The sequence below is a fragment of the Macrobrachium rosenbergii genome, chromosome 9, assembly GCF_040412425.1.
Source record: "Macrobrachium rosenbergii isolate ZJJX-2024 chromosome 9, ASM4041242v1, whole genome shotgun sequence".
Taxonomy (NCBI): domain Eukaryota; kingdom Metazoa; phylum Arthropoda; class Malacostraca; order Decapoda; family Palaemonidae; genus Macrobrachium; species Macrobrachium rosenbergii.
This window is the reverse complement of record NC_089749.1, coordinates 16,190,162-16,217,063: the sequence shown is the minus strand read 5'-3', so window position 1 is coordinate 16,217,063 and position 26,902 is coordinate 16,190,162. Positions and strand designations below refer to the sequence as shown.

At 38.7% G+C, this 26,902-nt stretch overlaps 1 protein-coding gene across 6 annotated transcripts in view; it reads right to left on the bottom strand.

The window, feature by feature from the left end:
- Nrg (Neuroglian) overlaps positions 1 to 26,902 on the bottom strand; it is a 350,034-nt gene that overhangs the window by 17,958 nt on the left and 305,174 nt on the right. For all 6 annotated transcript variants that reach the window (XM_067108466.1, XM_067108465.1, XM_067108468.1 and 3 more), the window contains 6 exons: positions 4,930 to 5,221; positions 3,229 to 3,344; positions 2,334 to 2,527; positions 1,065 to 1,366; positions 695 to 894; positions 274 to 549 (listed from right to left, as the gene is read on the bottom strand). In XM_067108466.1, coding sequence (XP_066964567.1) covers positions 274 to 549; positions 695 to 894; positions 1,065 to 1,366; positions 2,334 to 2,527; positions 3,229 to 3,344; positions 4,930 to 5,144 — 1,303 coding nt within the window. In that variant the 5' untranslated portion in view covers positions 5,145 to 5,221. The remainder of the gene's footprint in view (positions 1 to 273; positions 550 to 694; positions 895 to 1,064; positions 1,367 to 2,333; positions 2,528 to 3,228; positions 3,345 to 4,929; positions 5,222 to 26,902) is intronic.

The window sequence follows — 26,902 nt, the reverse complement described above, 5'->3', positions numbered from 1 at the left end:
AGAAAACACTTCACTTCATAAATATTCACGAATGAAATCTGACGCCACATATATAGCCACATAAAACTACGTACAACTGGCAATAGTAAACAAGATTTACAAGAAACATCCCTATTTACTTATCATTGTGCCCAAAGGCAGAAAATGCTCACGAGTATTCTCAGAAAATATTCTGACTGCTTCAAGATCACTGTCATTAAAAACACATTCTCAGCTAAAATAAAGTCAAATAATAATGAAAATTTTTTTACATGACTACAGCAGAAAACTTACCCAGCACATTGACATAGACATCTTTGTAGACATAGCCATGATCATTCGTAGCATTGCAGCCATAATTTCCAGTATCTTCTTTGGTCAAGTTATAAATAGTGATTTTGTTTGGTTCCACAATTCGACGGGGATTCTTTGGGGCGGATGTGATGGGCATACCATTATATATCCAGGTCTGCTTTGGTGGAGGTCGTCCACCAGCTTCACAATAGAACACAGCAGTCTCACCTTCTGCTTTATTTTCTACTTCTGGTTCTCTTTCAAAGTAGGGAATGGCTGAAAATATAAACATGGTTTATAAAACTGCAACTTCCATACTGTAATGCTTACAATATCTGTAAATTCTCATTCCATATCTTGAAGTAAGTACACTGAGTCTTAACATCCATCAGTAAATTTTCATGGAAAAATTTCTAATTACCTTCAACTTTAACATTCATGGAATAAGACTTGGCTACTCCTACTCCATTACTGGCTTCACACTCATATTGTCCTTCATCCTCAAAGTCAACATATCGAATGACCAACGTCTTTCCATAATTTTCATAGTCCACCCGCTCAATGGGTAAACTAACAGCAACCGAATTGTTACTCTTTTTCCATCGCATTTCAGGAAGCGGTCTGCAAAAAATATGAAGAATACCAGACCTCGTAAAACATAAAGCTCTTGATGTCAGCACGATAACATTAAAAAGATTGTAAGCATATGCAGAGCTGCAGTACAATTAAATTTATACTAAAGTTTACCATCTATAATACTACAGTATTAAAAACGATGAGCAATGACTTACGTGCCACTGAAGATGCACCATAGCTGTAGAGTCTTCCCTTTCAGTATAACAGTATTTTTACGAGAAACATACTGTTGTTGTGGCTCATTCTTTGTTTGGACTGCTGTGCTTCCACTCTGATATACACGGAGGTACACTCTGTTGCCTAACTTGTACTCATTACGGAATGTAGAAGTTGCTGAACAAGCGTAAGTAAAATCATTTGACTCATCAAACCGAGTGACGTTGCTGAAAAACAGTGAGCCTTCTGGATCTACTGTCATTCTTGAAGAATTAATGCTGCGTAAAGCACCTCTGTCATCCTGCAAAGAAAATTAAATTGCCTTCAATATACAACTTGAACAAGCAGACTGGGCCAAATACAAGTGTCCAGAGACATAAAAGGCCATTCAATATTTTTTTTTCTGCTTGTATGCACCTCCTCCATTCAAAGCTAGCTACTATAGCCTGTTAAAGCATAAGGGTTTGTAGTTTTCCAACTTTTACTGTAGGCCATATAGCTACTTTCACCCCTGTCACCAGATAAAAACAACATCTAGTTGAGGATATGTATTTTGAAATTAGGTCGAATGGCCAAAAGGCCTAAATGATCTTATATTTTCCATTTTAAATAAAACTATGTAGCTGCCTTTGTTAGATTTTTGCATAATTTTTACTAGAGTATTTAGAATTTTTCTTGATGTTCAAATAAGATTAAAATAAAAAAAGAGAAGCTTCTCACTCCGTTCCCAAAACTTCATGAAGTACTACTCATTCCAAATATAGTAAGTTCTGGACAACATTATACTCCCTTTCTATCAAATGTTCCCTCTTTGGGGTCAGATGTGAAATGAGTTTTCTTCACACTCTTTTTTCTTGTAGACTTTCTACCAGAATTCCTATCTGGTGTAGGTCTTCATAAAAGCCTTTTTCATTGAATGCCATACCTTTCTACTTGTCTTTCCCTGCTACTTTCATATCCACTGATATTAAGGCTCTCTGTTGCTCATCCCTTCTCATCACATATCCAAACCATTTCAGTCTTTGAGATTTCAGCCTTTTTTTCAGTTGCTAAAGCATGACTCCAGTAATACCTATGAAAACCTTTTTTAATTGTTTTCTTTACCCATAATCTTTTTTGGATGAAAACCTATACAGAAAAGATTTCTTTCCCTTAAGGTATAAATGCAGTCTAGCACCATGCTCAGTCTTTACTTTGGCAACTAAAAAGAAAAGAATTTCATTTATCTTGTACCTAATTTTATTGAATGAACACAAAAGTATTCTTACCTGGATCATCCAATATACATAGGGTTTGGGATAACCATCTGGGGGCTGGCACTTAAGCTGGGCTGGTTCTCCCTCACTGACTTGTATTGTCACAGGATCTTCATTCTTGAAGTTGTTGAGTTCAGACTTTCTTACGAACACAGAATTTGAAGTGGCAGTTCCCATCTCATTTGTGGCAAAGCACTGGTACTGACCTGTGAAGTGTAAGGACTATCAGTGATTACCTGTCTCAACCATGTTGTCAATTCCACACAAAAGTGCTACACAATATGTAAAGTATCTGCCCTTCTAAATACAATATATGCATCATGAGACAAATGGAAAACTGAAAAATATATCTGCAATAGAAAAGACATCCTTATCATGAAAACTGTTTTCTACCTACATAGTTAAACACAAAGGCCAAATACTGAAACTTAAAAATCAGTGGACAAAAACAGGACAGTACTTTCAATTGTACAAAATGTCAAAGCACCAAATGAGAATACATACAATATTTGCACTTTGTAAAATTCCAAATGTCACAGCAAAGACCAAAGACCTGGTATTCCATCTATCATCAAATGTTAAAATATGAAATAACAAGCAAAAGAGCAAGACAGCTAATTAAGGCGTCCAAGTTCAATGAAGGTATTCAGGTTAACAGTAATTTCATAAAACTACCAAGGTTGGTCAAAGGACAAAAAAGCATGGAAATTACACAAAATAATTAGTACAGTACTTTGCCTCCAACTAAATGCTTATTCTAGCTCTGAGGAATAAAACCTACAGTAATTTGCTTTATATGTCAAAAAACAATCTTGATTCTTGACATATGTTTAATCAAGAAATAGGAAACAAAAAGGAGATGATAAGCAAGAAACAATGAACCACTAACAAATCTCTTGATACATACCAAGATCTTCATCCCTGGGCGAAGTGATAACAAGAGTACCTCTGCCAGGTTGCTGAGAGATTCGGTTGTCATATGTCTGCCAGTCAAAATCTTTGCCGTTCTTTATCCATCTGTACCTGTGAATTAAAAATGAAAAGTGAATAACATGACAATTCTCTCTCTCTCTCTCTCTCTCTTTCAATGAAACAATTTACAATCACAATTAATTCCAAAATAAAAATACGACCATTAGGTACCCTAGTTCTATTATGTTCCAGCTTTGGAGATGAAAAAATCATTAAAACAGAATATTTTTGGTTTTTTTTAACATTACCTTCTGTGACTTGGAACACCATTTTTATTCAAATTATCATTACTGCTTCATCAACACTGATGGATAGAAAGCACAATTGAGCAAATGTTTACATAAGGCAATTTCCAAGAACAATATAATATGTAACGTATCACAAATGCATATTTTTAAACCATAAAGTACAGTACTGCATAAAGTATTGCTGATTTGCTATTTCCCATTACAGTATAATAATTTTTTCTCAAAAGGCATCTCCAAATTCCATATAAATATCCCCTTTTAGAATGAAGTTACAGTAACAACAATAATAATAATAATAATAATAATAATAATAATAATAATAATAATAATAATAATATTATTATTATTATTATTATTATTATTATATTTCCTTACACAGCTAAACTTTTCAAGTTGGACAAACAAACAAGCGAGAAATATAAGTTTAGGTACGTTATTATGAGGGTATATCATACAAACATGTAGGCATATGATATAACTATTAAATCAGTGGAATTTATCGTAAAACAAAATCTGGATGACCTCAAACTAACCTACCCCTTCAACACAACTTATATCATCATCATCTTGAAGACAGTGTATCCACCACGCCCTCCCCTAGCCCCCAAAAAAAAAAAAAAAATAAATAAAAATAAGGGTGAATCTCAAAATGAACCCACCCCTCCAGAAACCTCTGCTGGTACTCATCATTAAGGTTTTGATACATCTTGTGTGAAAATCCCCGTTGGGGGGGTAGTGTCGTCAGTGCAATTCATGCGGTGCACTGTAGGTATTACTTAGGTTCTTTGCAGCAGCCCTTCGCCCCTTGGCTGCAACTCTTTTCATTCCTTTTACTGTACCCCCATTTATATTCTCTTTCTTCCATCTTACTTTCCATCCTCTTCTAACAATTGATTTATAGTGCAACTGCAACATTTCCCTTCTGTTACATCTTTCGAATCTTTTTATTGTCAATTTCCTTTTCAGCGCTGAATGACGTCATAGGTCCCAGTGCTTGGCCTTAGGCCTAAAAAAAAAAAGTAAACCTTAGTTTTACCAGACCACTGAGCTGATTAACAGCTCTCCTAGGGCTGGCCCGAAGGATTAGACTTATTTAAAGTGGCTAAGAACCAACTGGTTACTTAGCAATGGGATCTACAGCTTATTGTGGAATCTGAACCACCTTATGGCGAGAAATTAATTTCTATCACCAGAAATAAATTCCTCAGTAGCCGGCCAGGGAGTTGAACTCGGGCCTAGCGAGTGCAAGGCCAATTCTATATTCTATTCTATATCTTGTGAAAAGACAGATATGGTTCAGTGGCCTACATGGTCCCCTTTCCAAAACGTCACTCGCAGGGCACAACTATGAACCTCACACTCGAGAGAAGGCCACGACCACTACTTACTTGGGGGCGGGTTCTCCCTCGGCCTCGCACTCGATGATGAAAGGCTTGTCATTCTCGTCCTGCCTGGAGGCCACCTGGAAGAGAAGCTCCTCGTTGGAGGGCGGCTGTTTGGTCATCATTGGCGGGTACTTGATGACGGCGTCGCATGTCGCCGCCAGCGCCAGCAGCGCCAGGAACGCCCTTAGACCCATCCTCGAATGTCGAGTCTCTAACATCGCTTCAAGAGTTTTTTTTTTTTTATTTCCTCCCGAAGGGCTGCAGGTTGTCAACTCTACTCAAGTGCGGACACCACCTGCAACACAGAAGAGAAAAAGCTCATTAGTCTATGAAAAAAAAAACTTGAAAAGTAAATAAAACAAGATCAAGACCAACTGTAAAGTGCAGTATTATATTATTACATTATATATAATATTATTATATTATATATAAGTTGTAACTGTGACTGGGTTCCTTGGCTGGATGCCCATGTGAACATATACAAAATTAAAAGCAAGCAACAGCTATAGAGTTATCCCTATGTAAACACATCACATTATATAATATATATATATAGTATATATATATATATATATATATATATATATATATATATATATATATATATATATATATATATATATAATATATACACACATACATACATGCACAGACATACACACATAAAAGGAGCACATTCCTATTATAAAACTGATTACATCATGTACTAATAATCTTTCAAAGGGATAATAATAATAATAATAATAATAATAATAACAGTAATAATAACAATCGCACCAACAACAGGGGGCGGATGTGAGTACGAAAACAACTGCGAGTATTGCATAATTACCATCCAGAATTCGCAAAGCAGCTCATATTTCCTCAACAATACCAAACAAAACAATACAATGGCCACCCCGTTCTTTCTTTCCCATCTGTTTACGCAACGGGACCTTCTTCACTTTTCTCGTTCGCATTTCTTCTTCCCCTCAATTATCTCAAGAGGGAGGAAAGATAAATAAGAAGAAATACCATAACGACTCGAGAGATGCTTCCTTCATTAGTCACTGTGCCCCCCCCCCTCTGCTCTGGAGCGACATGCAAATTATGATAACGGCAACAGAAGCAGTTATGAGTTTCTTTTTATCTCTCCCAGACATTCCCAACATGGTTCTGACAGTATCGTAGAGCGACAAAACAATAATACGCTCTTAAGATGTGTTGCGGGGTTATTTGATTAAACTTGAATCTGGGGAGTTGAGTGTGCTGTGATACAGGGTTTTATAAGATCTATTTTTGATGGTATATGTATATGTATATATATATATATATATATATATATATATATATATATATATATATATATATATATATATATATATATTACATTATATATTTATATATATATATATATATATATATATATATATATATATATATATATATATATATATTAGTATCCAAAATATTATTGCATATATATATATTTATATATATATAATATATACTATATCTTGGAATATATATATACACCCATAGGGGATATTATAATATATTATTAGTATCCAAAATATTTCAAATATGTTTAATATCAAACTCACTATATCTTGAAATAACTACACCCAAGGGGCTAGTACTGAACGAACACGGTCTAATTTTGCAAAAACGATTCACCATCAGGCTATCTAGAGAGCTCATATATAAAATTCCAGTAACGCGAAAAAACACATGTATGCATACACAAATTCACAAACATGAGCCACTGGGAACCAAAAACATACCATATTCAAAACAGGGCAGAGGCTAAAAAATGGCTGAGAATAACGCCCGACCCAGCCATAAACGTTAGAGAGATTCAATGTGTTGGTAATTATTTACATAAAACTGAAGCACCTGCGATTTACAAGTTCATATCCGCAGGCTGAGGACCCATTCACTACCGCCGAGAATGCTTTAATGGCAGCAACAAATCTCCTTTAAAACGCAACTGTTAATAAAGGAGAGAGAAAGAGATAGAGAGAGAGAGAGAGAGAGAGAGATATTTCGCCGAAATGGATACCCCAATAAGCGGCGTAATTCGCATAGCCAAAAACTGAAGCAGGTTCATTGCAGCAATGGCCAGATGGTCCCTCAATCCATTTTTTTAAAAATTAATTTGTGTGTGTGAGAGAGAGAGAGAGAGAGAGAGAGAGAGAGAGCCAAAACTGAAGTAGGTTCACTGCAGCATTTGCCAAATGGGTCTAAGTCCGCTTTTTTAAAATCTATCTTTTTGAGAGAGAGAGAGAGAGAGAGAGAGAGAGAGAGAGAGAGAGAGAGAGAGAGAGAGAGAGAGAGAGAGAGAATTACCTCTAAAAGCCACATTCTACCAAATTAAGGAACCCCACTCTTACTTACGACGGCGAGGAAGAATATCAGAAATAGCACTTACCATATTCATTAAAACACAAAACAACAAGTGGAAGTGTTTTCCTCACCTCGTCCCACCACACCAACAACTGCCGCCCCCTCCCCATACCTCCCCATCTCACACAAAATATACAACCTCCACCTAAGGAAGAAATTGCATCGCACATTAATAGAGGATAAGAGAAAAAATAATGCTGAAAAGGACCTAGTGCCATTAACGCAATTATGATGTTTTCCCCACGACACAAGAATGGCACAAAGGCTAGAAACTTCGCATTTAACAAACAAACAAACACATACATACATACAAATACACATATACACATACACACACACACACATACACAAACTTTGCCCTTGTTAAATGGCGAGACTTAAAATTGCCTTCATTATTACTTGAATGGCTTGGGCCGCAAAGAAAAAAAAAACACAGTCGGGTTGGGATAACGGAATGAGATCTTTCAATAGGAGAGAGAGAGAGAGAGAGAGAGAGAGAGAGAGAGAGAGAGAGAGAGAGAGAGAGAGAGAGAGTCCTACTATAATAAAATGCTGACCAAGTGCGTTGCAAGTTATTATGCAGTTAAACATTTTAAATGAGATGAAATTTTAACTAAACCGTGGGCGGAGACCAGATGCACTTTAAGTGGGAGGTCATCTGCTCTCTCTCTCTCTCTCTCTCTCTCTCTCTCTCTCTCTCTCTTCTCTGCTTTGAAAGTCTAAAAGAGAAATTTGAAAAAGTCTAAAAGAGAAATTCTGACAAATAAACGTACTCACCTAAAATTCAAAATTGTATTTTGCTTCTATTTTCATTATTCTCAATCAACAAGTCCCACCGAGTATTCCCTGGGACGAATACTCCTCCGATGAATACCTTTCCCAGTGTCTCTCGACGGACATCTTTCCCACTTTCCCTGACACTCCTTTCAGTATTCCCTTGACGAAACGCATCATTCCCTTCGAATACCAAACACCTCTTTCTCAGTATTCCCGACGAAAAATTGCGAATATTTTCTTCAGCAGCAGATATTTCCTTCCCTACGTATTTCTCCCAATTCCAGACAGATAAATATTCCGTTCATTCCATTTGACAGAATTTCTAATATTCACACCGACTCCAACGAAATACTTTCCCCACCGAGTATTCCCTGGATACTCTTTCTAATATTCCCGAATACTTTCCAAATACTTTCCCGATGAATACTTTTTTCCCAGTGTTCTTCCTGTGCATTCCTTTGACAGGATACTTCTCAGTATCCTTCGGATACCCTTTCTCCCAGTATTGTTCCTTTGATTCCCTTCGGGACACTTTTTCCTAATATTCAGTATTCCCAATGGTATTCTTCAACGAATACTTTCCCTTCCCTTTGATGAATAATTTTCTTCGACGAATATCTTTTCCCTTGGATTCCGAATACTTTTTCCAGTATTCCCCATTGTATTCAGTATTCCTTCGACGAATACTCCTTTTTTTCCAGCGAGTATTTTCTTCCCAGCGAGAAAACTTCCTAGTTGACAAATACCCTCTTCGGTCCCTTCTTCAATTTCTCAGGTGCTGTAAAACTCGCCAATAAAAGGAGTCATTAAGAGGGGGAACCTAACCATCAGGTGAGCTCGTGCGCGTTTCTAGACGCGTCAACAGCCGACTAAGGAAGGTGTCCCAGGTTCCAAAAACACATTTCTGCCTTCCATGAAAACCCTCGAGTTCGTAAAAGAAAAATGCAAAACAGATCGTTTGCGCTCATAAATGGGGTGGCAAAAGGTCCTGGTTTCAGTAGTAGTAGAGAGAGAGAGAGAGAGAGAGAGAGAGAGAGAGAGAGAGAGAGAGAGAGAGAGAGAGAGAGAGAGAGAGTTGCTGACACGCAGTTTCTAGTCGTGATAGAGGGGGAGAGACTGACACGCAGTTTCTAATCATGAACAAAATTCCTATTATACACATACAAGCATACATGGACTGAAAAAGAATGAATTAATACATGCATTTAGAAGCTAAAAACACCCATTTAATAGAACAAGCATACACAAACTACAAAACAAATTACTGACAATCACAGAAACAGTCGCCTCTTCCTAGCATGCGTCATGCATAACGTGACCTTCCCACACTCATTACCAACACAGGTATTCGCAATTCGTACTCGACTCTCTTCCCATCTGCTGACACCAAAGTTGACCAAGCTATGGTGTTCAGTTGGAGTATTCGTGAGCGAAGTTCTCAATTAAATAAATCAAAGTATACATTGAATTTCCAGTATGCAAACTCTGTGTCTGACCACTCCTAAATGTGACTTCCTGGGTTAAACGCAGGCGAGACAGGTTAACTCATTTGGATACATCATGTATTTTGGGTCAGTAATTATAGGGTGCCACTGAAGACCTCTTGTGAAATATTTTTAACCGTCTGGGAAAGTGAAAGGAGAATATTCAAACTGATTATTTTCAAACATTTACTAACATTTCTACTTAATTGTTACGGCGTTGACGTAAGGGGTGATTTATGTACGTGGTGACTGACTGACTGTTGTGGGTCACATCTGGGGTAGGGAGAAAGAAAAAAAAGTGGAGACGGGAGTGATCATCACCAGTCAAAATAGACACCACTATCCACATCATAGTTATAAAAAATCTGGAGAGCCTCGATAAACTGACCCTTGCTACGCCAAGTCATCTCTTCTCTCTCTTCTCTTCTCTCTCTCTCTCTCTCTCTCTATGTGCTCAATAATTCCACTCCCAAAATTTACAATCACAACGCCCCACAATTCGTCTGTCCCTAATCAAACGCAAGAAATTTGCCGCTCCGTTACCCGGAACGAACGAGAAGCAATTAAAGGCACTTGTGTCACGGAGATGCAATGAACTTGAAACTTCATTACTCATTCGGACAAAGATATGACCCGAGGATATGATGCAACGGAGGTTTTTCCTCCTCCCTCCTCCTCCTCCTCCTCCTCCTCCTCCTCCAGCTCTTCGAACACGGTAACTTACAATGATATTAAAGCCATTAGGCCATGCTGATTACTAACAGCCACCGCCCCCTCGTCCCACCCCTAACACCCATTCTCCAGTGACCTCTTATAATTCCCCCCCCCCTCCCCACAACCCCGCCCTTCCCTGTTGCCATCTTGAAACAGGGTCCTTCGCCATCTTGAAAAGAGGCCACTCGGAGAAGGTAATGACGATGCGACACGAATTTACTGCGAGGGAGCCTTGCTCATTACCCCCTGAATAAAATGAAAGGGGAGAGAGAGAGAGAGAGAGAGAGAGAGAGAGAGAGAGAGAGAGAGAGAGAGAGAGAGAGAGAGAGAGAGAGAGATAATTTAACAAGAAGTGGAAACTAAAGCCATGAATTTACAAGAATGGTTCAAGTTGGGTCGGAGTTAGGGGAAAGAAAATGAGGGGTAACACGTTCAAGTTGCTTGGGAGATTGTCGAAGTTCCTTTTGATTTCCTTTACACGACGGCTTGGGAGTCACACTGATTTTCTTTGTGTGTGTGTGTGTGTGAGTAGCCTGGACTGTCTTCTTTGACTTGTCGTTTTGTCATCATTAACAAGAGGAAAACTGTCAATCGTACAAAGGAACTTTGTGTCACCAACATATTGTCTTCCACCCATATGACCGAACCATCTACAACACTGATCCAACCACGCCCAATCAAAACGTTTCATAATAATACTGAGAGAGAAGAAGAATTTAAATAATCTACAGTACAGTAGAAAAAAGGCGCGGTAACACGTCGAATCTATTGGTTGATAAAAAAACATATTGACTAAATTCTAAAATATTTCAAGTATTACTGTGATTTACAACACTCCTAGACCCAAAAGTACCCTTTGACGGGATACAGGACTCAACTAGCCTTTATGGAAGTGAAGTATTCTTCCTGACTGAGGATGTTGAAGCTGATGAGATGAACTGTTTGCTTATTATGTGAGAAGATCTGAAGTGGTGAAATCTGTGGAGGTAAGTATGAGTAGTGAAGCCACTTGGCACGGGTGAAAATCCTCTGGGATGGTCTGATCATGTGAAAAGAATGACGGAGAATAACTGGGTGAAAAAAAGTGAATTATCTGAAGATGCTGAAATGGAGGAGAGGAAGTCCTGATTGAGATGAAAGAGGTATTAGAAAGGAAGAATCTAAATTCCCAAGAAGTGCAAGAGTGTAAGAAAGATAGAATTGAAAGATACAATGTGTGTCAAGGGTTTTAAGAGCTGCTTAGGAGACTTCTATGCAGATATATATAGCTCCTTATGTGTGGTAGGCATCATAATCAGCAGTTGTAAGCTGTGGTTGTGACTATTGTCTTGTATTTCCTCTGGAGCTATCCCCAGAAGACAAACAGCTAATGCACAGTATATATATAATACAGTATATATATATATACGTACATATATATATATATATATATATATATATATATATATATATATATATATATATTATATGTGCATACACACACACACACGTGTGTATAGGGCTGTGTTCTAACGCAACTGGGATTAAAATAGACGTACAAAATTCACTTATAAATGGTTTCTGGAATAAGATAAATCACATTACATTTCCAAAAGCTTTATCCTTTAAAAATTAATATATTCGTCGCTTTGCGCAGTTCTGCAGCAAGAGATAAGCTCATCCCCGGCCGCATCCTCGCCTCAGAGAGAGAGAGAGAGAGAGAGAGAGAGAGAGAGAGAGAGAGAGAGAGAGAGAGAGAGAGAGATATTAGAGAGACTGAAAGACACCATTGAGAGACAAAATATTGAGAGAGAGAGAGAGAGAGAGAGAGAGAGAGAGAGAGAGAGAGAGAGAGAGAGAGAGAGAGAGAGAGACAAAATATTAAGAGAGAGAGAGAGAGAGAGAGAGAGAGAGAGAGAGAGAGAGAGAGAGAGAGAGAGAGAGGTGGTGCAAAATGGCTGAACTTTGTTTTGAATTACGAACTTGTTAGTTATAAGTCAGCTGTGATTCATTTCCAGGATATTATATATAGATTTTTCTCTTTCGAAATGGTTGGGTCTTCGCCATTAATTCTGCACCCCTGAATTTCCAAAAGACGGATGACTGATTCGAATCCCACAACTCTAAAAGGGGAAAGGGTAGATTTATTACGCATGCATACATTCATTATGTATGCAGACATTATTATGTATTCATGCATACATTCATTATGTATGCATACATTATTATGTATTCACATACTATTAGGTATGCATACATTATTATGTATGCACATACTATTAGGTATGCATATATTTATTTATATATTATGTAAGCATTTATTATCACGTATGCATATATTTATTACGTATGCATATATTCATTATGCATGCATATTTTCAATATGTATGCATAGATTTATCATGTATGCATATGTTATTCTGTATGCATATATTTATGATGTATGTATATATTAATATGTATGCATATACAATTACGTATGAATATATTATGTATGCATATATCTATTATGTACGCATATATTACTATGTATGCATATATTATTATGAATGCATATATGGTATATATATATATATATATATATATATATATATACATATATATATATATATATATATATATATGTATGTATATATACATACATATATATATATATATATATATATATATATATATATATATATATATATATATATATAAACACATACAGGTGTAAGCGTATGAAACCGCAGTGTATTTTTCGTTGCTCAAGGTAATTGCTCGTGATATTTTAGAATGAACTTGACAATGGCCTGTCTTTTTTCCCTAAAGTCAGCGTATCGAGAGAGAGAGAGAGAGAGAGAGAGAGAGAGAGAGAGAGAGAGAGAGAGAGAGAGAGAGAGAACTTGAAAATAAATTATCAAGAAAACAGAGAGAGAGAGAGAGAGAGAGAGAGAGAGAGAGAGAGAGAGAGAGAGAGAGAGAGAGAGAGAGAGGGGGGGATTAACTTGAAAATGACTCGTCGTTTTTCCCTAAGGTCAGCGCATCAAGAAGAGAGAGAGAGAGAGAGAGAGAGAGAGAGAGAGAGAGAGAGAGAGAGAGAGAGATCGTATAAGTGGATAAACACAGAAATGAGGGTGGAAGAACCCAAGCGTAAAATATTAACGAGGTAGAACAAGGAAGGATGTAAGCCGCAGTCAGAGAGAGAGAGAGAGAGAGAGAGAGAGAGAGAGAGAGAGAGAGAGACTGGAGAAGAACGTGTGACAATAAAAAAGAACGGCTTTGTGAATGAGACAAGCACGTAGTAACGCAGAACATGGCGACAAGAAGAAGAAGAAGAAGAGAGAGAGAGAGAGAGAGAGAGAGAGAGAGAGAGAGAGAGAGAGAGAGAGAGAGAGAGAGAGACTCCTGATTACATAAGAAGCACTTAGAACAAAAAAAGGACAAGAACGAGTGAGAGCCGTGGAGAGGAAAACGAGTCGGAGTCACGCCATGTGAAGAGGCTCAATACACGTCGAAGCAGAAATTTGGAAAATGGGCGTTAGTTCTGTTCTGAGACATAAAACTGGAGAAGCAGGAACTTGAAGAAGGCAATTTCCCGTGGCAAATACGAGTTTGCCGACTGCGGCAGACCTAATGTGGAGGAGTGCAGAAACACAAACACACACACACACACAACCAAGAGAAACGTATAAAAAAAAGTTTCAGGAGGCAAGAAATTAAATAGCGCAGAAATTCTTAAGTCTACCACGAGAGGCACAGGAAGAGGATCATTAAGTAAACAGGCAATAGCAAGCACTGGAGACCTCCCTCACAAACACACACACACACACACACACAAAAATTCTACCCCCCGCCTCTACACAAACGGGGCCATAGCAAGCACTGGAGACACACACACTCACACGACCCCCTACACAAACGGGGCCAAGGCAAGCACTGGAGACCTCCCTTACGCACATAACAACAAACACACTTCCCCAATACAAACGGGGCCATGGCAAGCACTGGAGACCTCCCTTAAACACACACACACACACACACACGATCCCCAATACAAACGGCGCTGTGGCAAGCACTGGGGACCTATCATACATACACATACAAACACCCCCCCCCCCCAAGATAAAAACGGGGCCATAGCAAGCACTGAAGACTTCCCTTACACACCACACACAAACATACCCCCCCCACCCCCAACACACAAAAAGGACCATGTGATCATTTAACTTGCCTGTAACTTCGCCTCAGACTATATACAAATCAAATGGTACTTTCCTACGAGGAAATGCTGATTAAAGTAACGGCCCTCGTAGCTTATTAAGAGAGAATTGCTGCCGACATCCTAATGGACAATTTCCTTTTCTTCGCCTCCGTCTCAGGACTCCAAAAGTCCTGTCTGTACACACCAGGCACCTTGGCATCCTCTTTTCAGTGTCACTGTTTATTTAACAAATGTTCTTTTCTTATTTCCATTATACTGCGAATGCCATTCAGTTTAGTTGCCCTATCTACACTGAAAACCTTTATCATGACAGTTCTTTTTAATCGCCAGTGCTTGCAGAGTTACGTCAGTCTCTCCTTCAGAGGATGCTTGCTGCATGCAAGACCCGGGGAAAGGCTAGCTTTCTCTCTCTCTCTCTCTCTCTCTCTCTCTCTCTCTCTCTCTCTCTCTCTCTCTCTCTCTCTCTCTCTCTCTATATATATATATATATATATATATATATATATATATATATATAGATAGATAGATAGATAGATTTATGAGTGTGGTCTGACATTTAGTCATAAAAAGGAAATAAAAAGGAAAGTATAAAAAAATAAATTCATCTAAAAATACCAACAATTAATCTTCATCTAAGATGTGACAGAACATAAAAAAAAATAAACAAAAAAAGCCACTCTTCTTAAAGTGAGGACAAACATGTCACTTTGACTTGCTCTTATAAAGCCCACTTAAATTAATCAAGCGACTTTCCCCAAACTCCCGATCTTGTTAAGGCTTCTTTCCATATTGCCACCTACGTTAATTAAGGCGTTTGGTCATTCAAGCCAAAAATCCTACAGAACTTTATAATTAAACAAGTAAAAAATGCGAATCGAGTTCTCTGTATGAGCCGCGGCCCATGAAGCTTTCAGCCACGGACAGCTGCATGACGCACGATTATGGCTAAATTTAACCTTAACTAAAATAAAAACTACTGAGGCTAGAGGGCTGCAATTCGGTATGTTTGATGATTGGAGGGTGGATGATCAACATACCAATTTGCAGGCCTCTAGCCTCAGTAGTTTTTAAGATCTGTGGGTGGACAAAAAAACTGCGGACGGACAGACAAAGCCGGCACAATAGTTTTCTTTTACAGAAAACTAAAAGGGGACGATCAGGTATAAAAAAAATATATTGTCTATGATAAATGCACAGTGTAAGGTAGACACTTAGAACCACAAGAAAACAAAGGAAATGAGATAAAAAATGTAAGGAAATCAGATAAAAAATGTAACTAGGGATAGGTAGGTGACAGAAAACAGACGCATGATACCGACTACACCCACTGGGGACTGCCTGGATGATGAGCAACGAATGAGCATAAAAGTACAAGGAAGAATAAAGATGACAAAGCGCAATAGTGAAGACGAGAGGAAATAGGCCAGGGAGAAAAGTTAAGCGAACACAGAAAGACGAAACCAAAAACCTGGAAAACTGAGTCACAGGAGGAGGAATTCAAGACGCTGTGTGAATACAGGAAGAAAATTCAAGAAAAAATAAGTTGATGGTGAAGGCAGGAACTAGATGACTACGGAGGAGGCTGCTGCTTCCCCCCTCCCCATAACCCAACCCCTAGACACCCCCCCCCACCGTCTGAAGACCGTCAATTTCCTCCCCACGCAAAAATTGCATTAAAAAGGAAAAATTAGAAGACGAGTTCCTTTCAACCGACGGAGACGCTGTTACGGTTGGTTTAACACTCCCTCGTTAAAGTTAAGAAAAGGATTAACAAAATTCTCCAGAGGGAGATGACCCCTCTCTCTCTCTCTCTCTCTCTCTCTCTCTCTCTCTCTCTCTCTCTCTCTCTCTCTCTCTCTCTCTCGTAAGATGCATGGAGAGAAAGCGTGAAGAGAGACAAGCACAAGCACTATGCGTGACCGTTCATTCCTCGTCAAAATGTAAACCTAGACATACGAAAGATTTTCACGTTGATGTCTTCAAAATCTCTCTCTCTCTCTCATGTCGCTGACCAATGCTGTTGTAACGCCAGTTCAAGCTGAATATCATTTCGTCTATCTGACTAACCCACCAAGAGCAAAGGAAAGACATGAGAGAGAGAGAGAGAGAGAGAGAGAGAGAGAGAGAGAGAGAGAGAGAGAGAGAGAGAGAGACAGTATCTCATCCTAAGAAGATTATGGGAGAAACCTTTTGCCTCGACCCCCGATTGAGAAGCGCTGTTCTTTTCGAGTAATGGAAATGGCTATTAAAAGAGAGAGAGAGAGAGAGAGAGAGAGAGAGAGAGAGAGAGAGAGAGAGAGAGAGAGAGAGAGAGAGACCTTTCCACTTTAATGATCTTAACCTAGATTTTTCCCCGTAACGAACGAACGAACAAACTTTCCAAACCATGGACAGTCAAACCATACGAACTTTAAACTTTATGCATTTCAACTTTAGTTGAGGCTATAGAGCCGACGGGAGGAAGCAGACAGTATGGGTCTCTCTCTCTCTCTCTCTCTCTCTCTCTCTCTCTCTCTCTCTCTCTCTCTCTCTCTCTCTCTCAGACAGTACGGAATTCGGAATCTTGCTATCTCTCCCTCGCTCTCTGTACCAGAAAGTACGAAATTTCGAATCCTAAAACCCGTCCCCTTCCCCGCATCTCTCTCTCTCTCAGACAGTATGAAATTTCGAATCCTACAACCCGTCCCTCTCTCTCTCTCTCTCTCTCTCTCAGACAGTATGGAATTCGAATCCTACAACTCGTCCCCTCCTCTCTCTCTCTCTCTCTCTCTCTCTCTCTCTCTCTCTCTCTCTCTCTCTCTCTCTCTCTCTCTCTCCAGGAGGCAAGGGAGAATGCAAAATGAATATTGAAGCAAGAGTAACGTGATATCTCTGGCTTACACGAATTTCGCCACGCAAAACAACAATTAACAGAAAGGAATTCTGGAATGCAAAATAAGAGGAACCCCCTAAAAAATTCTAATTATAAAATTACAATAAAAATAACATAGGAATAGCTATATAAAAATACAGGAAATAAAATAGGAATCTCAAGCTGATTAAAGATTTTTGAGGGGCTAGATACTGTTAAAAAAAATTACCAATGAAAGAAAAATTACACAGGCAAGCTCTAAGGATAGAATGAATAGAATATAGAATTTTGGCCGAAGGCCAAGCACTGGGACCTATGAGGTCTTTCATCGCTGAAACGGAAATTGACAGTAAAATGGTCTGAAAAGGGTAACAAGAGGAAAACCTCGCAGTTGCACTATGAATGAAGGTACAGTAAAAGGAATAAAAGGGGTTGTATCTATGGGCCGGAGGGACGCTACAAAGAACCTTAAGTAATGCCTACAGTGCACCGCGTGAAGTGCACTCACGGCAAAACCCCCCTACGGGAGGCAAGCTCCAAGTTCTGAAGACAGTAATAACTGACGAGAGAGAGAGAGAGAGAGAGAGAGAGAGAGAGAGAGAGAGAGAGAGAGAGAGAGAGAGAGAGAGAATCACTGATTAAAGGCATTTCAAGCGCACCAATATCCCCCTCGTTGAATGTGCCTGCAACTGAGAGCTCGGAATGATGATGATTCGGCGTACTGAGGGCAAACACCTGTTAACGTTTGAAAGGAGACGAGTGCTTTCAATTGCAATTGCAATGGCAAATGAGAAAAAAGGCCTTGAATAATGTGCACTCGTATTCACCGAGAAAAAGAGATGCAAACTTCACAGAAGGCAGAACGCAAATTTACATTCGACATACGAAACCTGCGATTCAAAAGGGGTGAAGGTAGATTTGTTCAAACACACGCAAACACACACACACACACACAGAGAGAGAGAGAGAGAGAGAGAGAGAGAGAGAGAGAGAGAGAGAGAGAGAGAGAGAGAGAAAACCACATACGTAAGTCGATACACGAAGCCAGAGATTCAAAAATGGTACGGGTAGATTTGTTCAAACACACACACACACACACACACACACACACACATACAGAGAGAGAGAGAGAGAGAGAGAGAGAGAGAGAGAGAGAGAGAGAGAGAGAGAGAACCAAATACATGAGTCGATATACGAAGCCAGAGACTCAAACAGGTTACACGTAAATTTGTTTAAAAACACACACACACCCACAGAGAGAGAGAGAGAGAGAGAGAGAGAGAGAGAGAGAGAGAGAGAGAGAGAGAGAGAGAGAGAGAGAGAGAGAATGACGCAAATGTATATAAGAGAAGTCGATATACGAAACCAGAGATTCAAAAGGGGTAAAGTTAGATTTGTTCAAACACACACACACAGAGAGAGAGAGAGAGAGAGAGAGAGAGAGAGAGAGAGAGAGAGAGAGAGAGAGAGAGAGAGATGCAAAACTATGTAACAGAAGTCCATAAACGAAACCAGAGATTCAAAATTGGTAAAGTTAGATTTGTTCAAACAAAGAGAGAGAGAGAGAGAGAGAGAATGTGACGCAAAACTACACAACAGAAGTCGCCCACTGACAGATTTAATTTCCCACCGATGAAAAAGAATAATTGGGTGGCGAGAGCTGGTGGGTGGAACAAACTATTGCACTCTAGTTGCACAAAGAACGTTGTGGAGAGAGAGAGAGAGAGAGAGAGAGAGAGAGAGAGAGAGAGAGAGAGAGAGAGAGAGAGAGAGAGCTTGGTTACAAGTAAAACGCAGTTTTCGCTAAAAGCGGGCGGGCGGCTTATGGATGAAGTATAAAATCCAAATTAATGGCTTAATACATGCAGGTGTCCTTAGAAAATTATACCATTTCGACCCTTAGCATGTCTTCTGGGATGAGGATGCTACCCCAAGCCATACTCAACCATGGCTGCGACTCACAACAGTCGACTAGCGTGTACATGATATAATTTATATAACGTACTGCTCATGTACACAGAGGTACAATGAAATATAACGATCAAGGACATCTCGCTGGAGAGAGAGAGAGAGAGAGAGAGAGAGAGAGAGAGAGAGAGAGAAAAATTATGATGATGATGATGATGAGGGTCTACAGAAATTCTCCAACCATTACCTTCCATACTTTACACGCCTTCAATCCACCTGCCCTTTTTCCTCTTTCCTCAGACTAATGAGCGCAAAAATGGCGTGTGTGTGTGTGTGTGTGAGAGAGAAAGAGAGGGGGGGAGGGGGGGAAGGGGAAGGGAGAGTAAGGGGCGACTGAAGAAGGAGAATTTTATAATGAGGTTCATTAAAATCGCTTCTCATTGTCTGCAAACCCATAGAGATCCGGCGAGTCCCTATTCTTTTCCAATCGACCTTCTCTTTACGGGTGTGAGGAGACGAAATCTCTCTCTCTCTCTCTCTCTCTCTACCAAACACACAAAACTAAGCGGAGTCTGTGTGTGTCTGTGTGGTAATTATGGGACAGAATGCAACTCACTGCCTGACAGGTAGAAGAAGGAAAACTCTCTCTGGCCGCGACGCAAATTACAATAACCAAAAAGTTCCCGGCTCGTTTTTGTGAACGTTTAACCCCTTCATCCCTCACGTCCGAGAACCGACTTCAATATTCTGTAATATTCAAGCAATCCTATCCCACCAAAAACAAAACTCTTGTCGAGATCACATAACTAAGCCGAGGATTTTTTGTTACTCAAAAATTGTAACTCGGTGGGCTTTAGGCTATGCATATGTTTGACATAAGTGGCAAGAAACGGGACTTAAACTGGAGAGAGAGAGAGAGAGAGAGAGAGAGAGAGAGAGAGAGAGAGAGAGAGAGAGAGAGAGAGAGAGAGAGAGAGAGAGAGAGGTTGGAAATGAATGCGTGAGGGAGATGGGGTGAGTCCTGGGGAGAGAAAGGAGAATTTCCCGTGCGCAAGAGAATGCTGAAAATGAGAGAGAGAGAGAGAGAGAGAGAGAGAGAGAGAGAGAGAGAGAGAGAGAGAGAGAGAGAGAGAGAGCTGAGATGTATATGAACAAGAATGAAACATGCAAGAGTAAAAGGGATTAAATGCTCTAAATGAAGGAGAGAGAGAGAGAGAGAGAGAGAGAGAGAGAGAGAGAGAGAGACAATAAAGCTTCACTGTCATTATGTGACCCGGACATAAAGGGATACAGTCTCGAGGTAAATGTGGGCCAATGCGCAAAATTTCTTAATGAAGGGGGGCGATAATAAGCGTACCAGACAGCCTGACAGTTGCCAAAAAGGATGAACTTGCGAAACGCACTCGGGAAGAATTACGATTCAGTCTGCGAGCGTGTTATGAATAAAAGTTAAAATTGATTAAGGAAGGATTCCCGTCTCCAGGGAGGAGCAAGTTTCCGAAAATGAGATGATAATGAAGTTATCTTGACAAAAAATAAGGATAAAACTGAATCTCGAAAACAGGGAGATATTTCTTTCCAAAATGATTGACAGCGTGAGGATAAAACTGAATCTAGGAAGCAAGAAAATATTAATTTCAAAAAAAGAAGAAAATGTTTCTCTCCAAATATGATTATGAGAGCGCGAGGCTAAAACTGAATCTAGAAAGCAAGAACACTTTTCTTTCCAACTATAATTATGAATAAGATCCTCGATGCTTGATAATTACGTTACGGCAAATGTGAAAAATAGGTTCTTCATAATATCACTCAAGAATACTTATTTCGTCAACAACACGTAATTTCCATAAAATTCTTGAAGACTACAATTACGAGCGGAGTATTAACATGAATTATTCTCACCGACAGAACAAAATACAAATTTGCCAAACACATTACTTTATAAAATAAAATATGAATCTGGCGTCAAGAAATGTAAAATAATAAAGTCTTGAAAAGACTGAAAACAGAATCACAAATTTGACAGTCATATCACCATAAAATTAAACAATAATCCGTTGACGAGAAACATGACGAATAAAGACTTGGAAAAAAAAAGAAAAAGGAAAATTACGAAGCATGCTCGTGAAACATTAATGAGAATTATTTCGCGCGAAATACGACACTGTGGCCCAACCCACTGCAAGTCGTAAACATGTTGAAGGCTTATCCGCACTATGCACAAACCCCACGCATTATGTTTTGATATTGTTGGGTACAGAGTAATGCACTGGACCGCTCCTGAAAAGGTGTTTATGCACCTTGGTGGTCAATTTGTATTCAAAACAGCATTACGACAGAGAGAGAGAGAGAGAGAGAGAGAGAGAGAGAGAGAGAGAGAGAGAGAGAGAGAGAGAGAGAGAGAGAGAGAGAATCTTATTTCCAGGCTGCAAATGAATACTGTCTGGTGAGAAAGATGGAGGAAAAACAGATCTTATTTCTAGTGTGCAAGGGAATACTGATATGAGAGAGAGAGAGAGAGAGAGAGAGAGAGAGAGAGAGAGAGAGAGAGAGAGAGAGAGAGGCAAATGAATACCTGTGTGTGTGTGTGTGAGTGTGTGTGTGAGAGAGAGGGCAGGAGGTGGGAGGACAGGAGGAGGAGGAGGAGGAGGAGGAGGAGGAGGAGGAGGAGGAAGGAGGAGGAGGAAAAAGACCGCTTCATAACACGACGGAAATTACACTTCTATTCCACATTACACTCAGGGTAAAAATATGAGTGCCATTTCTTCCCGGCCGAAAAAGACGAAGACCTTGTCGATGCGACTCTTTACGGAATAATGAAACTCAGATAAAACGGGGTGGGAATTCAGAGGGAGGTGTTTCCGATGTACTTCCTTGGCGAATGAAAAAAAGGAAGAGGCTTAATTTTTAGTTCTCTAAAATATCTCTTCTCTATTTGTTTCAATTCCGTGTTACTCACCGACTCTTTTTACAAAAAATGAAACGTGAGATAAGTAATAATAATTTTATTACGTTTTCACCCTCCTTTCCATAACTGCTTTCGGAGATTACATGCATGCAAAAGCATTATTACCAATAGCAACAATACATATCACCTGACCTGGTGTAAAAATATAGAAAAGAATGATTGGTTGACCTGGTATCACCATTTAAGAGAGAGAGAGAGAGAGAGAGAGAGAGAGAGAGAGAGAGAGAGAGAGAGAGAGAGAGAGAACAATACATATCAGCTGACCTGGTTTAAAAATATAGATAAAGAATGATTGGTTGACCTGGTATCACCATTTATGAGAGAGAGAGAGAGAGAGAGAGAGAGAGAGAGAGAGAGAGAGAGACCCTTGTAAAAATATAGAATAAAGAATGATTGGTTGACCAGGTCCTCAGTGTGAGGCACCTTTGATGAGAGAGAGAGTTGCTAAGCATCTTCCGAGATATTTTGCATCTTCCAGAGGTTTAATGGTTAGGAAAATATTTGTCGAGCTTAGATCTTAAAAATAATAAGTTATGATCAGATGAAAGAGCGCATTGAATAGACGCTGCATTATCGATGCTGAGTGGTGGATTAATGTCCTGTGTGCTTTCTTAATTTTCCTGGTATAGTTTTGGCAGATTAATCTACCTCTGCTTGCTCTTTTGATAATTTTAGAGAGATAATTCCTTCTATCTGTTTCCATGCTTGAATTACCATGTAAGTTACTCCTTTCAAGACTAAAATTTAAAATTGCATCTTTCCCTAGTCAATAGTAAACCTATTATTCTAGCTGTAAATGACCTTTGGCACTCTCTATTTGTGCATATCCTTTTGGTAGTGTGGGTAAATATTATATTGTAACATGGCAGCCGTTTTATAAGGCATAATCATGTGTTCACTTTTCTTGTTTTAGTGCCGGAACAGCATTCCCATTTTTGCTTTGCATTTTGTCAATAGAATTTATTTGATCATTCCAGAACATATTCCTATTCAACATCACATAATCTTTAAAGCTTACTGATTGTCTCAATTATTTTTTTATGCATATAGCATTCCTACTTTATCAATTTCTTCATTGATTAATTTACAAGTTAAATACCATCCTATTTATCTTGCCCATTTATCATTTTGTTTAGGTTCTTTATAAACAGTTCATTCCACAATGGATTACTTAAACTGAAAAGTTTACTAATGAGTCCTTAACATTACTGTCATTGCAAATGAATAGTTCTGCCCTCAAATGTGTGTGTGTGTGTGTGTGTGTGTGTGTGTAATTCTGTTTTTACCGATATTAGAGATATTGTATAGTAATATACCTCTTGTATACTAAATATAAGTACTATGATAATGAATATTGCTTATTATGTAGAAACTTTTTAAAACTTTGAATGGACCTACGTTACCCAAGAATGAGTAATTAAACGTATGTAATACCCATTTTTAATGGAATAAAGAATTTTGACTCTGACTTTGGCTTTGACTATCTCTCTCTCTCTCTCTCTCTCTCTCTCTCTCTCTCTCTCTCTCTCTCTCTCTGACCTACATAACTACACCTCCAATATCCCAAAAAACTGTTAAGAGTTTAGGACTTTTCCTGGCCTTTCTTAAGGGTTTTCTTCTCATTCTATTATTTATGTTTTTATCTATCTCAAATGTTTTGATCGTTGAGCATAAAACACAGCTTAAGCTTAATAAATAAATAATTACCATCATAAAAACGTGAGACAGTGAAAGTGAATAGCTTGTGTAAGGAGAGAGAGAGAGAGAGAGAGAGAGAGAGAGAGAGAGAGAGAGAGAGAGAGAGAGAGAGAGAGAGAGAGAGAGAAAAACATATAATTAATCGTTAAGAAAAACATATAACTTGAACAGAGATAGTGAATAATTATTATAAAAACGAGACAGAGATAGTGAATAGCTTGTTCAGGTCAGAGAGAGAGAGAGAGAGAGAGAGAGAGAGAGAGAGAGAGAGAGAGAGAGAGAGAGAGAGAGAGAGAGAGAGAGAGAGAGAGTATTCAACTCGACAAAATAAAAAAAAAACCTAAGTCGAACATTCAACATATCTCGTTTATTGTTCGGCGGGGCGCCTCACGCGTCAAGACCAGTGGCACTGTGGTTGAACTGTGTGGGAGAGGGTCACCTGAATGACAATAACCTTTCGCTCTATAGACGGTCGATATCCTCCAGACCTCAGAGTTAGGCTAAAGATGGCAGAAGATGAATGGAGGGCGAGTGAGAGAGGAAAAGAGGATATGTACAGTATACTCCAAAATCGATGAATATAAAAGGAAGGTGGTCTTGCTTTTTTTTTTTTTATTCTCTTGTATGAATGGAATGGAATGGAAAATAAAACTTACGAGAACTCCATGACCCTATGTGAGGTCATTCAGCGCTGAATGGGAAATTGAGAGTAAAAAGGTTTGAGGAAACCTCAAAGCAGTTGCACGATGAAACAATTGTTAGGGGTAGGTGGAAAGTGAGATGGAAGAAAGAGAATATGAACGGAGGTACAATAACAGGAATGAAAGGGGTTGCAGCTAGGGGCCAAAGGGAAGCTACAAAGAACCTTTAGTAATGCTTACAGTGCACCGCGTGAGGTGCACTGACAACACTACCCCTTACGATTTTTTTATGAAAAAGTGGTTCACACAAATACAAAAACAAGTGAGAAACACAAATATACGTATGCACATTACGTCTGTCTGTCGAACAAAAACCGCCGAACTATTTTACAAAATAGTATAAAAGTATCCGAACTCACTCGTATAATATTCATTCATAAATTCTCATTTTCAAACACCCTCCCACTGCTAATACTACTTTTACTACTATTAATGGCACTGCTACTGTTTCTGCAGTTGCTGCCCCAAATACTAATATCACCATTATTATAATTTCTACGTTATAAAACATTACAGAAATATATACGTTCCGCCAGGAGGCATATTTTGAATATCATTACCAGGCCAGGTTTGCGAGCAATTTTTATGAGTTCACGGACTGGTATAACTGAAATTAAATACATCGTGGACTGGGAACTAAATTTGTAATGCAAGTTTCGTCGAAAAGACTTATTTATCGCACTGCAAAAGCGACTGTGTGAATTCTTCTTCAACTCACACTTTATAATACATACGTAGCCTATATATACATACACACATCTATCTATCACTCTATCTATCTATCAATACATTAATATATATATATATATATATATATATATATATATATATATATATATATATATATATATATATATATATATATATATATATATATATATATATATATATATATATATATATATATATATATATATATATTACACATACCTGTATATGTAGTAACCACTCTGATAAGTATAAACACAGATCATTTACATAGAGAGAGAGAGAGAGAGAGAGAGAGAGAGAGAGAGAGAGAGAGAGAGAGAGAGAGAGAGAGAGAGAGAGAGTCCGCATTCCACGACGTATTATCCGTGGAACAATAAGTACAAATGTTTATTCAAGGCAACGTTCTGGTCTGTCTAGAATCCCGTATAAAAATCAATCAGGATGTGGCAGATGAATGTATTCCTCCTCCTCCTCTTCTTCTTCTTCTCTTTCTTCTTATTCGATGAATTTTTATTCTTCCTCCTCCTCCTCTTCTTCTCCTTCTTCTTCTTCTTCAATGTATTTTTATTCCTCATCCACCTCCTCTTCTTCTCCTTCTTCTTCAATGTATTTTTGTTCCTCCTCCTCCTCCTCTTCTTCGCCTTCTTCTTCAATGTATTTTTATTCCTCCTACTCCTCCTCTTCCTGATATTACTATATTATATTACTATATAATCCGTAAACCTACTATTAAAAGTTTAACCTTCACGTACGAGGAATGTCAACTAGTTTTTTTTAGTACTTATTTAATATTAATATCATCTCTTTGATTCTTAAACTCCATCATCTTCATTATTGGTTATTTCCATTCCTGTCCTTATCGATATTGCTAAAGCATTCCCTCTTATCTACATAATCTTTTGCAAATGTTTACCTGTTTATATTCGCCGAAAATGTTCTTCTATCTGAACTCGTAATACCGTAACTTATACGATTTTGCTTATAAATTTCCCCCTTTTGCTAATTAATTTTGTTTATATCTAATCATCTACACTCAATTAACGCATCCATTCACCTACATTGTCCCTGAAATCCACATCTTCACCCTTCCATCGATAACATCTGATCATTCGTCACTTTCCATCATAACCAACAAAAGCTTAAACAGATGCACATCGAGCGCGCGCGCTCGCACACCACCCCCTCCCATTATTCTTTCGCCGGTGCATCTTCTGCCTCATTAATCCTCTCTTTTATGAGTGGATGTTTGGCACACGTTCCTCCAGCTCTCCCGAGCTTGCACGACCTGCACGGCTGCCGTCTTTTTGGAGGAGCCGAACTTGCACGACCTGCACGGCTGCTGTCTTTTTGGATGAGCTTTGAAAGGCGTTCTTGTGTTTTTTTTATATATAAGAAAAGTTCTGCCATGCGAATAATTGCCTAAACTAACGTAAATAATTGGGGTTCATTATAATAGGATATAAGCATTTGTCCCATCAACATTTGAGCGGAAAACCACTTAACGGTCTACCTTTCAGCGCAGTGGATAAAATTTAGCATTAACAAGTAAAAAATACGCCGAAGTTTCTTCGGCGCAATCGAGTTTTCTGTACAGTC